Genomic DNA, 13,248 nt, shown 5'->3' on the forward strand with positions numbered 1-13,248 from the left:
TGATGAGTAAGGAGGAGAGAAAAACACTAATTAAAGGGCATTCTCTGAGTTTACATAAGCTAGTTTCTCCTCCTTGTGTCTTTTAAGCAGTGGGAGATAAAGCTCTAACTATATGCAACAATTAAATAAATTAAAAACTGCAATTTCATATTTTATTTGACAGTTCAGCTGAGGGAGAGGAGAGGCTGCGACTTATTCTGAGTGACAATCCTTTTGGTCTATCGGGGCCACCATAGAGGCTTCAGGCAAGCTGTCATGTGACGAAAAAAAAGTCAACATCACCGTGCACAGTGCAACGAAACCAATGAATTTACCCCGGAAAATTTGTTTTTCTTCATGTACAAAAATGAACACGTTTTAATACTGCTCTGTGAAAGTAAAACTGTATGCTAGGTATCCATTTTGGGGCTGTCACTGCACAGGTACGTCGCTTTTAGCTTCGCTACCAGGAAATTGGTTAGCTAGTTTACATTAGCTGAGCTATCGTTAGCTGCAGTGAGGGCAGAGTTCTGTTGCTAATGTTAGCTATGACTTCAATGACACTTACACGAATAAAGGTGACACGCTAAAATTGTTATATACTATAGAGGGAATATGTTTCTTTTCTGTCGATGTATTTTCGTGCTAATAGTAACGTTATGTCTTGTTTGAAACGTTTTAGGATGGCTGCACCTCACAGTGGCCAGTCCTCCCTTGTACACAGCTTGGCCACACTGCTCCGAAATGATGGTATGTTACAGTCAGATACAGTTCACTCTCACTTTTCCTTAAGTGTAGTTAAATACTAATTTATTTTGGGGACTAAAGGGTTGTGCAAAGTGTGCCAATTCAGCCAAAACAACAGCAGGGTGCTGTGTGTCAGTGGTTGTCTTCACTCAGACTTAAGACAACGTGAACTACAGACTATCCAGATTTCCTTTGTGGGAAAGCCTGATATGGGAAAGAGTCTTTCTTTGTACTTGTGAAAATCTGATTTTGTTGTGCTTTGGTCCTTTGATCATGCTCAGACATATCTGATCAGATATGGATTTATGTGATACTGTATGTATAAATGGAAGGTGAATGAAATGATTCCTGAGTGGGTTTGATTTTGATGCCCACCTTCATTCAGTTGAACACTAAGTGACACTATTGCTGAGTGCACTTGTTTGCCCAACTTTTGAAGACTAACTTAAATTTATTTGTTCTATCAAAATTGCACAGGGATAGTTTTTACATAGGTAAATTTGCACAGGGTACACTCAGTATATATTTAGTAGTGACTGTTGCCTCTGTGTCAACTCAGAGTTTTGCTTGTGCATGGTTATGGTGTTGAATTTATTCAATTTAAAGGGTAAGTTCAGTATATTCTTACCTGGACCCTATTTTCCCAAGTTTTTGTGTCTAAGTGACTAATGGGAACAACAGTTTCTGAAACTGTACTGACCAAGTGTGCTGCAACCAACAGCAGTGAAACAGGCTGCAGTTTAACCACTCGGGGCATGTTTGCACCATTGATTTATGTCCTCTTAAAGCGTTTGTTTTCGCCACTGACGGGCTCAGATTGTTATTGTAAGTGTCTGACAACATTATGGAAGGTTCCCTACAGAGATAGACCTTTTTGCTTAAGGGTAAGATCCTTTTTCTTCAACAAGAAACACTCTGAAATCACCGACACAAATTTTACCAGAGTCCATTTAAATAAACAGTAATTTTATCATGTATAGAGTCAGTGTATTTTCACATCTAACCGGGTGAATTGAGGGTTTATTTCAACCAAACCAGAGTTGTCAATTGTCAGAACAGTGGAAAGACAAACCAAGACATTTTTTGTAAGTTTTATTTTGTTTCTGTCGACTTTGAACGAAGTGTGTTTTACAGTGGAGTCTGGTGGAATTGTCATTTTGCAATTTCAGGGCTGTTTCTTAAACAAAAAGGATCTTACTCTGAAACAAAGAGGTCTATCTCTGGAGGGATCCTTTCAATAATGTTGTCAGACATTAGAATAACAATCTGAGCCTTTCAGTGGCAAAAACAAGCACTCTTAGTGGACGCACATTGACGGTGCAAATATGCACTGAATTGGTCATTTAGACACAAAAACTTGGGGGGAAAGGGTCCAGGTTGAAGATTGTTGATGGAATTGTGCAGTTAGCTTGATCTTGTCATTTAGCTTAACACTTCGTATATTTAGCTGTGGATTAAAATTGGATTCTTAAGAGTTAAATGCCTTGTCTCTCCCAACCTCCAGGCGACTTGGTGCTGGGCGGCACCAGCACTCTGACCTTGCCTGCGGCCAGCTTGCAGCAGCTCACCAGGCTGTTTGAACAGCACTTGCTGTCCAGGAGCCAGCAGCATGGCTTCCTTGCGCTGCCCTCCCACCCTGCTGACACTGATTCTCTGCTACAGCTGCAGTTCCTGTTTGACATCCTGCAGAAGACCATCTCCCTTAAGGTGAGCAAGGGTGCCTAAAATTGGGTCTGGTGTTTTCCATGTGTTTTCCAAGTGTGTTTGTCAGCAGGTGTGAATAGTGGTGACAGTTGCTTACTCCCTGGCCTGGAGTTCTTACTTATGACATGTTGTGTGTCTTGATTTGTCAACGCAGCTCATCAACCCACCAGGGGCAAGACTTCAGTCTGTGGTGAAAATCTTCCCGTTCAAGTCTTTAAAGTGTTTGGAGGTAACTGCAATCCTTCATTGCTTCTTCAGTCTCTTTTATTCCATCCCTGCTTCTTCCTCTATTTCCACCACTTCAACCTTTCCATCTATCTGTCCTAAAAACAGGAACATTATATGCTTTTTTTGGTGTCTCTCTTCCTCACCAGCTGAAGCGAGTGCCTCCACACTGTCTTGAGGGACTCCGCGGAGTTTACTCCCAGTTGGAGGTCTTTACATGCTCAAAGAGCCTCAGCTCCCTGGAGGTACTGTCACTGAGTGTATTTAGGCCATGTCTTCCCTTAAAGAGTCAAATGCAGCGTTATGTATGTCTGTGTCTGTTTTTTAGGAGCTGCTTTCCCTGTGTGGAGGTGACCTGAGCTCTGCACTGCCTTGGCTTGAACTGCACACCCTCAACTTTAGCTACAACTCCATTGTTTGCCTTGACCAGTCACTAGTGAGGAAAACACACACAGATGCATCATTCAATTTCCTCAAATTAAACAGTGATAAAACAGAAATGTTAATAATTGGCTCTAAATCCACTCTCAACAAATCCAATAACTTCACCATTCCATTCGACCACTCCTCCATCTCCCCTTCCCCTCAGGTAAAGAGTCTGGGTGTCATCCTCCACAGCACACTCTCCTTTACAGCACACATTAACAACATAACCCGGTCTGCCTACTTCCACCTCCGAAACATCAACCGCCTCCGCCCCTCTCTCACCCCTCACTCCACCGCCATTCTGGTTCACAGTTTAGTCACCTCCAGACTTGACTATTGCAATTCCCTTCTGTTTGGCCTCCCCCAGAAAACCCTCCATAAACTTCAACTGGTACAGAATTCAGCAGCTCGCATCATTTCAAGAACACCATCCACTCACCACATCACACCCATCCTGCAGCAGCTCCACTGGCTCCCCATCACATACCGCATTCAATACAAAATCCTACTCCATACATACAGAGCCATCCACAGTCTTGCCCCTCCATACCTCTCTGACCTCATTAATATCTCTGTACCTACCCGTACCCTCCGATCCTCTTCCTCCATCCATCTCTCTGTCCCCTCTGCTCGCCTCGTCACCATGGGGGGCCGAGCATTCAGCCGCTCGTAGAACCCTTCTAAGATTGTACCGGTTTATTATTATTATTATTATTATTATTGTTATTAGGGTTCTAACCCCGAAGCGGTAGAACCCTTCTAAGATTGTACCGGTTTATTAGGGTTCTAACCCCGAAGGGGTAGAACCCTTCTAAGATTGTAGCGGTTTATTATTATTATTATTATTATTATTATTATTATTTTTTGTTGTCTGCCGCTTGAGCTCAAATTCCCGTGAGCTGGAATAAGCCAGAAACCTGAAACTTGGCCCAATGATTGGAAATGATGTGCATCAACTTTTATTAAAATATGAGCCCATTCGGCCACATGGTGGCGCTGTAATTAAGGCTTAAAAATGACTTTTTTGGGAGGCCACGCCCCTCACACCATAAGTCTGATTGACTTGAAATTTGACACACAGGTCCAGCTCAATGTGCTCTACAAAAAAGCCTCTGGGACCATTAAGCTCCGTCTGACTAGATTTTTTGCTAATTTGCATAATTTGAAAAACAGTAAAGTGACATAAACTTTTACAATTTTGACTCCATCAACACCAAATTTGGTACACGGCTTTAGGGGATGACAAGACACATTTCTATTATAAATGAGCCAGATTGGTCAAAAAACATGGCCGCCACGGACCAATGAATCTTTGCTGTGGGCGGAGCTTAGAATTGATTGGCCATAACTCCCACACCCTTTGACCTATCATCACCAAACTTGGTGGGTAGGTCCACAATGAGACTTGGAAGCTGCCTACCAAAGCATTTTGAGCTCAGCCTATAGGGGGCGCTATAAATGCCACACATCTGTATCTCAAAGACCATTGGATGGAATTTCACCAAATTTGGTATGCATGCTCTAGGGGTGGCTATTAACTCATATCTTGAGTGCCATGTTGATAGGTGAAAGTGGGCGTGGCCTATTCATCATTAACCGTCATAATTTGCGTTTTATTAATTTATGACCAGCTGGAAGGACCTAGGGACATGAAACGTGGTACATGGACTATAAATGACATCCAAATACTGCTCAAAAAATTTGGTCCCAATCGGCCTTATGGGGGCGCTATAACATAGAGTGTAAAGCTTGAAAGGCTCTGCCCGCCGCACCACAAGTGCTATTGACTTGAAATTTTGCACACACATCCTCCTGATAGTCCTCTACAAAAAAGCCTCTTGCACCATGAATGCCACCCTTACAGAATTTTTGCTAATTTTAATAATGTTAAAAACAGTAAAATGAATAAGCTTTTGAAATATTTGTGCTATCAACACCAAACTTGGTATGAGGCATCGGGGGACCGAGACACTCATTTCTATTATAAATGAGCAAGATCGGACGAAAAACACGGCTGCCGTCAAGCAAAGTGTCCTTGGAAAGGGCGGGGCTTAGCGAATATCGGCTGTAAAATGTTAACCGTTTTTCCGATCGTCACAAAACTGGGTAAATATCATCAGAAGGGGACCAAGAACACACCCAAAAAAAGATTTTGAGATTGGCACATAGGGGGCGCCACCGCCAAACCATTTTCTCCATTGAAAATGAATTACGGAATCTTCAAAAATCACAAAATTTCAAACGGTAACTACGGATTCATACTTTCAGCTAGAAACTCCATTCAAACTGGAAAATATTCAGCAATTCCTTGACTTTTTACATATGATTCAACTTTTCAATCCCATTTAAACTTTCCAAAATATTCAGTGTTTTCTGAAACTTGGTTATAATGGAAGTCAATGAGAAAATCCTTCAAACTCACTCATCTTCACCCACACTTCACGAACTCATACATTCACGTAGGAACTCCATTCCAACTCTGAAATGTTGACATTGCCATCGACTTTCAGTGACTGATTCATATTTTCCATATCTCTTTTAGTTTTTCTACACCAGCTGTTTAAAAATCATGAAATTTTCAGCCCTTCTCAGAATTTATAATGGGTGTGTATTGCGTGGAATGTTGAGAGTTAGAGTGGGTGATGTCATCGCTAGAGTGCACAGCACCTCTGAAATCATCAAGAAATTTTCTCTTAAACTCACTGGTGCGGCCACATTGTTCACTCTACATACACAAATTGTACACCAAATTGTAGGAAAAGCCGTTCCGGTCGCAGAGGTGTGACCGCTGAAGAAAATGGATTTAGGGTTTTGGCTGCAGGTGGTCTAAAAGGACAACAAGTCCAACCAACTGCCCCATTCACTCCCATGTTAAGTGAGAGCCCAAATTTCTGGAAGAAAGCAGACCATTCCACTTATGTCCATCATGGCTCTGGCCTCATTTTTCACACCACAGAAATGAAATTTACACCTTTGTGATCCGCATCCTGTCCTCTCACTCACGGTGTGCTTTTTGTAGCTGTAGCACTTACGGTTTTTCATTAAACAGTTGGAGTTTGAGAGGAACTTTTGGCTCAGTTTCTGCCTTTTCTTGGTGTATTTAAATTTGACTGTGCCATTGCCAACTGGTGATTGGCTGAATCAACTCCAGCCGTTCGGCCAATCGTCTGTGTGTCACAGCACAGTCAAATTTGAATATTTCAGCAACCTGACTTCTTTGCAGTTAAAGCCTCATCATACAGAGGTAATTACATATGTGTCAGTCTGCCTGTCTGGGTCTGTCTGTCTCTGTCTTTCTGTGTCCATCTTGGACATTTTAGACTGCAGTCTTTTTTAGCTGTTAAGTTAAGCTGTTTTTTCTATCTGTAAGTGGACATACACACAGACAGACAAACAGACTCACACATACACAAACGCGGCGACAGCACGTGAACATACACACATTCAGGCATGCACACACACACAGACACACAGTGATACATTTACTGCTATTAATAATTAGCGTATTGGTATGGGGATACTAGTTGGCAGCCAGCATCAGGCACACTCAAAATTTAATGTGAAATTTTCTAGTTCATTCATTCACTCATTCATTCATTCTTGAAAATGAAAATTTCATTCATGAAAATTTCAAATGCTCTGCAGAGACCAGATGAAGGCCACAGGATTTGTTTAAAGCCAATTTCCCAATTGCATATTTGAACCTAGCAACAGCTTTCTTTTTAATTTCACTCTCAGGTCCATGCGTTGATTTACCAGCGATAACCCAATTTTTAAAAGCTTCTCTGGCTTGCTGGTGGAGTTCATCCACATACTCATTCCAGCCTGGCCTGAAGCTGTACTTCTTTGCTTTTCTCTGAATGAGTGGTTTACTAGCCTCATTCAGACCCTGCACAATTCTGTCATATATTACACATACAGTGCCCTCCAAAAGTATTGGAACAGTGAGGCCAATTCCTTTATTTTTGTTGTAGACTGAAAATATTTGGGTTTGACATCAAAAGATGAATATGGGACAAGAGATCAACGTTTCAGCTTTTATTTCCAGGTATTTACATCTGGATCTGATACACAACTTAGAAGATAGCACCTTTTGTTTGAACCCACCCATTTTTCATGACAGCAAAAGTATTGGAACATGTGACTGACAGGTGTGTTTTGTTGCCCAGGTGTCTCCCAATTACATTGATTATTCAAACAATAAATAGCACTGGATGTCTGAGCTCAGTTTCAGATTGGGTACGATAGGTTTTGCCTGTGCAGACTGCATTTAGAGGTGGAACCAACATGAAAACCAGAGAGCTGTCTATGGGTGAAAAAGAAGCAATTGTGAATCTGAGAGAAGATGGACAATCAATCAGAGCCATTGCACAAACATTGGCCATAGCCAGTACAACCATTTGGAATGTCCTGAAGAAGAAAAAAACCACTGGTGTACTAAGCAACAGACGTCGAACAGGTACACCAAGGAAAACATCAGCAGTTGATGACAGAAACATTGTGAGAGCTGTAAAGAAAGACCCTAAAACAACTGTTAGTGACATCAGCAACAACCTCCAGAGGGCAGGAGTGAAGGTATCACAATCTACTGTTCGCAGAAGACTTCATGAACAAAAGTACAGAGGCTACACCAGAAGATGCAAACCACTCATTAGCAAGAAGAATAGGAATAGGAGGCTGGAATTTGCCAAAAGGTACAGAGATGAGCCTCAAAAATTCTGGGAAAAAGTTTTATGGACTGATGAGAAAAAGATTAACTTTTTCCAAAGTGATGGTAAGGCGAAAGTTTGGAGAAAGAAAGGATCTGCTCATGATCCCAAACATACAAGCTCATCTGTGAAACACGGTGGAGGTAATGTCATGGCTTGGGCTTGCATGGCTTCTTCTGGGACGGACTCTTTCATCTTCATTGATGATGTAACACATGATGGCAGCAGCAAAATGAACTCAGAAGTCTACAGAAACATTTTGTCTGCTAATTTAAAGAAAGATCCAACCAAACTGATTGGGAGATCCTTCATCATGCAGCAAGATAACGACCCAAAACACACTGCCAAAACAACAAAGGAGTTCATCAGGTGCAAGAAGTGGAAGGTTTTAGACTGGCCAAGTCAGTCTCCAGACTTAAACCCAATAGAGCATGCATTTTACCTGCTGAAGAGGAGACTGAAGGGAGTAACCCCCCAAAACAAACAACAACTGAAAGAGGCTGTGGTGAAAGCCTAGAAAAGCATCACAAAAGAAGAATGCAAAAGTTTGGTGATGTCAGTGGGTCACAGGCTTGATGCAGTTATTGAAAGCAAAGGATTTGCAACTAAATATTAAGTCTCATTCACTTTAATCTATTTTAAGTTTATATGTTCCAATATTTTTGGTCACCTAAAAATTTTGTGTTCCATTACAAATAATGCTATCTTCTAAGTTGTGTATCAGATCCAGATGTAAATACCTGGAAATAAAAGCTGAAATGTTGATCTCTTGTCTCATATTCATCTTTTGATGTCAAACCCAAATGTTTTCAGTCTACAACAAAAGTAAACAAATTGGACTGACTGTTCCAATACTTTTGGAGGGCACTGTAGCTCTTCTTTCTGATTTGGCATACCACAGTTGAAATTATCACACATTATAGCATCATATGGAATTTCAGTGTTACCTATGGTCTTCTCAGTCAAGTCATGATAATGTAGCAGGTCGTTCTCTGAGAGTTTAGCCCACTTAATTTTCCTACCATGATTAACCTGATTATCATCCGTGGTCATTGTAGGTAGGTTTTCTACATTGAGCATAATGGAGACAGGCATGTGGTCCATTGTTGCAAACCCATACAAAATCTCAACTTTATCCACACATTCATGGGCATCAGCTGTGCTTCCACAATGATCTAGCCAGGATGTTGTATTCCAAGCCTCACTGACATATGTATAGCTATCTGTTGGCAAATGGATCTTACTTGTTAACAAGAGCTTATTATCATGACAAAATTCAACTAGGTATCGGCCAAACACAGACTTCCTATCAGAGATATCTGCATTCAAATCACCCATTACATAAATACGGGTACATTCATTTTCCTCAATAAAAGAGCCAATAAAAGCAAGCTTTTGAAGATATTGGTCCTCGTTACTGGAACATTCATAAGGTGTGTAAACATTCAAAATGATAAGAACATTACCATTATAAGAAACTTTTATTGCAACACACCAGTCTACTCTCAATCTAATCACACTGAGCAGAGGGTCATATTTTTTATGCCACATAATGGCCACACCTCCAGGTATTCTGCCTTGAACCAACCCCAAGCTCAAATCTGTGGTTGACTCCCCCACCCCATGGAAGTTACTATGAACAGAGTTAAGCTTGTCCAGGTCCTGTTTAGCAAGAAAAGTTTCTTGTAGACAAAGAATGTCAGTTTCCTCAAGGAGTTTGTCAACAACAAGTCGCCGTGCCTTATCCGCTGCATTGTGTCCTAGACGCAGGCCGCGTGTGTTATATGACACAATTCTCATGAGAAGTAGACAAATCTTATGCATGTCACCCAAGTAAGCAGCGATGGACGAAATGATTACTGCATGTCATTTACCCAAGCTTTCTCTTTACATCAGATTTCTCTCCACTCTCCTTTCTGCTTACATGTATAACTCCTTGTATGTTCACACAGTTGATCCTGGGTTCCAACTCCAATGTAGTTACTCAGTCTTGTTAATCATTAATGATATGGTGCAGATTTTAAGTTTAATACTATTATGGCCAGGACAGCCTGACAGACTGACAAACAGACATTGCAGGTCTCTCTCACTCTGTGAGTTTTGCTAATATTTGATGACTTCCCATCCTACAACATAAGTGAAACAAACATGATGTCAGGACATTTTTTAGCCTTGAAGAGGGCGGCACATGTAGGCCTATTTTAGATTTAGTAAAATGCCACAGATTAGCCTATGTTTTTGGAACTTCACCTGGTTGAACAATATGGTAAATAGGCCTACTATCATTTTGATTTCATTTGATTTGGAAACATAAAACATTACATAACATTTTTATACACTAGTGGTTGTTCAGGTGGGGTTAAGAAAGATAAACACAAAAAGCAATGTTGTAGGAATTGAGCAGAGAGAAAACAATGACATAGAGTACTGGGCCTATCCTATTTGTACCTAGCTAATGCATCTGGGTCTCGTTTCAATTTGGTTTTTCCGTAATTTGGTTTTGAAAGAGAAAACGGGAAAACGGAAGCACTTTCGTTATTTCGTTTTGTGTCTCAAAACGGAATAACGGGAAAACGGCCATATTTCCGTAAATCCGTTTCATTTTGAAAACAAAATATCAAACTATCAAAAGGTACACGGACCCTCACTACCACATAATACCACTTCATGCAAATGAAGCTATTATGTCATGTTTGAATAAAAAAGCCTGCATGTGCACATGTTGCTATAGTTATGTGACTTTTGAGGTCACATGAATATATTTAGAATGGTTTGATAATTTGACACTTAGACCATGGGGAGGAGACCAGCTGAGTAAACTGATCTGTGGATGAGAAACTTGCAACTGAAGTAGTTACCCCCACCCCCCGGCCTAGACACTGGGGAAGGTAGGGAATCTTGAGGTCACCGGATGAGGGAACTTCTCGGTTGAAGATCCAGATTAAGATGGTCTGTATCTTGATGGAGGTGGTGCAGGGGTGGAGGTGGGCTGGGAGTTTTGCTGAAATGACAGCTGGATGACAGCAGAGAGAGAAATTTGACAGCTAATGACGGATTGGTAGAGAACAGGGAGAGGCTGGCAGACTGTGACTTGTTGAAATATGTGAAGAAGAGTGGAGCAAGAGGATAGTGGGAAAACAGAGAAGTGGCTTTGAGGTATACTTACGTAAAGAGATGATCTTCCTGTCTGAACTTTCACTTACCTTCATTTAGGTAAAATCATAATAGTACACTCACATCTGTGTCTTTAGCCTTACAGAATATTTTACAGCCTCTCCCATACACATCCATTATTATCTCCAGATTTCTCTCAAAATTATCATGATCATGGAACTGTGATTGCTTAAACATTAAAATACCTATTGAAACTTTGAAATACGCATCAATAGGTAAAATTTCAATTTATGTTTTGATGTTCAAATGGAGTCTCTATGTGAAAGTATACCACAAATGTTATTAGCATGTAGGCTAGCTGAAAACCCGATTTCAAGAAATGTGTGACTTGGAAAGAGTATGTATTGCTTGGAGCTTTCAGGGACAGAGTGGGGAACGTCTTGCACTACGGCAGATGAGGGTCACGGTGAGTGGTGAGGGTCACGGTGGCTGGTTTGGGGCAGAACAGGTTAGAACCCGCAGATTGCCGCTCGCGGCTATATTTTATTGTTTGTTTTTATCCCTGTTTTTATGCACTTCTGTACTTTTGTAAGGTGACCTTGAGTGCCATGAAAGGCGCCCTTAAATAAAATGTATTATTATTATTATTATTATTATTATTATTACTGATTCACTGGTTGATGTTATCATCACCTGACTTCAATCGTCTCTTCTCTTTCTTTCACAGAGTTTACTGAACGTCCTGAAGTCTTTAGATTTAAGCCATAACAAGATTCAGGAGTGTGCTGAGTTTCTCAAGGTGTCTGTTTTTTTCATTATAATTCATCTCAATTAAAAAAATATTTCCCTGCCGGTGACAACACCTTGTTCTGCCTCTGGCGATGTCTCATTTCCTCATTGCTTCCTCTCAGCCCTTGAGTGAACTGGCACACTTGAACCTGGGCTACAATTGCCTGCAGAGGGCGCCAACGCTGGGCCTGAGTGCCAGAGCCAAACTCCTCACACTCATCCTCAAGAACAACGAGCTGGAGACCATTAACGGTAAAGTCAACTGATAAAGATATCTACAGATATTCTCATATTGTTATTTGAACACAGGGGATCAGTCCCTGGTTGTAGTCGGCCAATAAAATCACAGATCTCAGGGAGGAGTGAGCCACAAAACTTAAAAACTTGAAAAACAGGAAGCTGATCACTGTGCGGTGAGTCCCACCTCCAACTGTTTTGGGAGTCCTTCTGTTTGTCTTGGATGTTGTTTATCATCACACAGTGAAGCATTAGATAACCTTACACCTGCCTGTTTGTTATGTCTTTTGGATGAGAGGGGAGAGAAGCATGAGAATCAAGTTAGGTTTGTTTTATGTAGACGTATTTATGCTCTTGTTATGCTGTCTTATTCAACAGGTGTGGAGCAGTTGTCCTCACTCCAGCACTTAGACCTGGCCTACAACCTCCTGTTGGAGCACTCCCAGCTGGCTCCTCTCTCCCTGCTGCACTGCCTCAACACAGTAAGGAAACACATGCACACAGATGCAGAAGTATATATTTTGTGGACACATTTATTCTCATAACATATTTTTGCTTGACAAATTGTTTATGAGACTCTTTAAAAAGTTACATCTTCTTTTAGCTTAGCCTGGAGGGCAACCCGCTGTACTTCCAGAAGACCCACCGCACCTGCACCGTCCGACATCTCTCCCCAAAGGCTGCAAACCTCAGAGTGAGTCATGATTCTAGCTAGACATGTGAGCCATGAAACACTGAAAAACAATTCTAAAAGTGTCCTGCGTGGACATTGGTCTCAGACATCAAGGCAGCAGTGTAGTATATAATATACAGTACAACGCAGCAGCTGAAGACAGAAGCGGATCACATAATGTTCTGGTCCAAAAGCATAAAATAGAAATGGAAAAAGTTTTGGGAAGATGTTCAAGTTCCGAGGTAGCCTGTGATGTTCAAACATACTGTTCCCATAATAGCAGCTGTTGGCTCATCTTTGTATCAACAAAGGCATTATATTGTATGTCTTGATTTATCTGAAAGCACAGCTTCTCTAAACATACAGAACTGCTCCAAAACAGCTTCCTGTCTGTCGACCATTGTGAACTCCAAGGTGTTTCTTTCTTACATAACTACACTTTTTGTGTGTGTGTGTGTGTGTGTGTGTTTGTCTTTTCAGCTTAAACTCGATGGTTCCCCACTGTCCTCATATGAATTATCAGTAAGTTTCTGTTATTTTTTTCATATATATATTTTTTATTTTTTTACCAATATGATCTGACTAGCGATCGGAGCCGATAAATTAACTAAAGACAAAAGCCAAGTGTCAGTGGATTTCTGTCCA

The 13,248-nt window shown here is 41.0% G+C and overlaps 1 protein-coding gene across 2 annotated transcripts in view; it reads left to right on the plus strand.

Moving 5' to 3' along the window:
• Window positions 1–245: 245 nt before the first annotated feature.
• The window catches only part of stk11ip (serine/threonine kinase 11 interacting protein), a 40,850-nt gene continuing 27,847 nt past the window's right edge, over window positions 246–13,248 (plus strand). For both annotated transcript variants that reach the window (XM_033616293.2, XM_033616294.2), the window contains exons 1-11: window positions 246–422; window positions 662–729; window positions 2,231–2,433; window positions 2,585–2,659; window positions 2,805–2,900; window positions 2,984–3,091; window positions 11,632–11,703; window positions 11,816–11,945; window positions 12,309–12,412; window positions 12,535–12,624; window positions 13,084–13,125. In XM_033616293.2, coding sequence (XP_033472184.1) covers window positions 663–729; window positions 2,231–2,433; window positions 2,585–2,659; window positions 2,805–2,900; window positions 2,984–3,091; window positions 11,632–11,703; window positions 11,816–11,945; window positions 12,309–12,412; window positions 12,535–12,624; window positions 13,084–13,125 — 987 coding nt within the window. In that variant the 5' untranslated portion in view covers window positions 246–422; window position 662. The remainder of the gene's footprint in view (window positions 423–661; window positions 730–2,230; window positions 2,434–2,584; window positions 2,660–2,804; window positions 2,901–2,983; window positions 3,092–11,631; window positions 11,704–11,815; window positions 11,946–12,308; window positions 12,413–12,534; window positions 12,625–13,083; window positions 13,126–13,248) is intronic.

The sequence above is a fragment of the Epinephelus lanceolatus genome, chromosome 24, assembly GCF_041903045.1.
Source record: "Epinephelus lanceolatus isolate andai-2023 chromosome 24, ASM4190304v1, whole genome shotgun sequence".
NCBI classification, from domain to species: Eukaryota; Metazoa; Chordata; class Actinopteri; order Perciformes; family Serranidae; genus Epinephelus; species Epinephelus lanceolatus.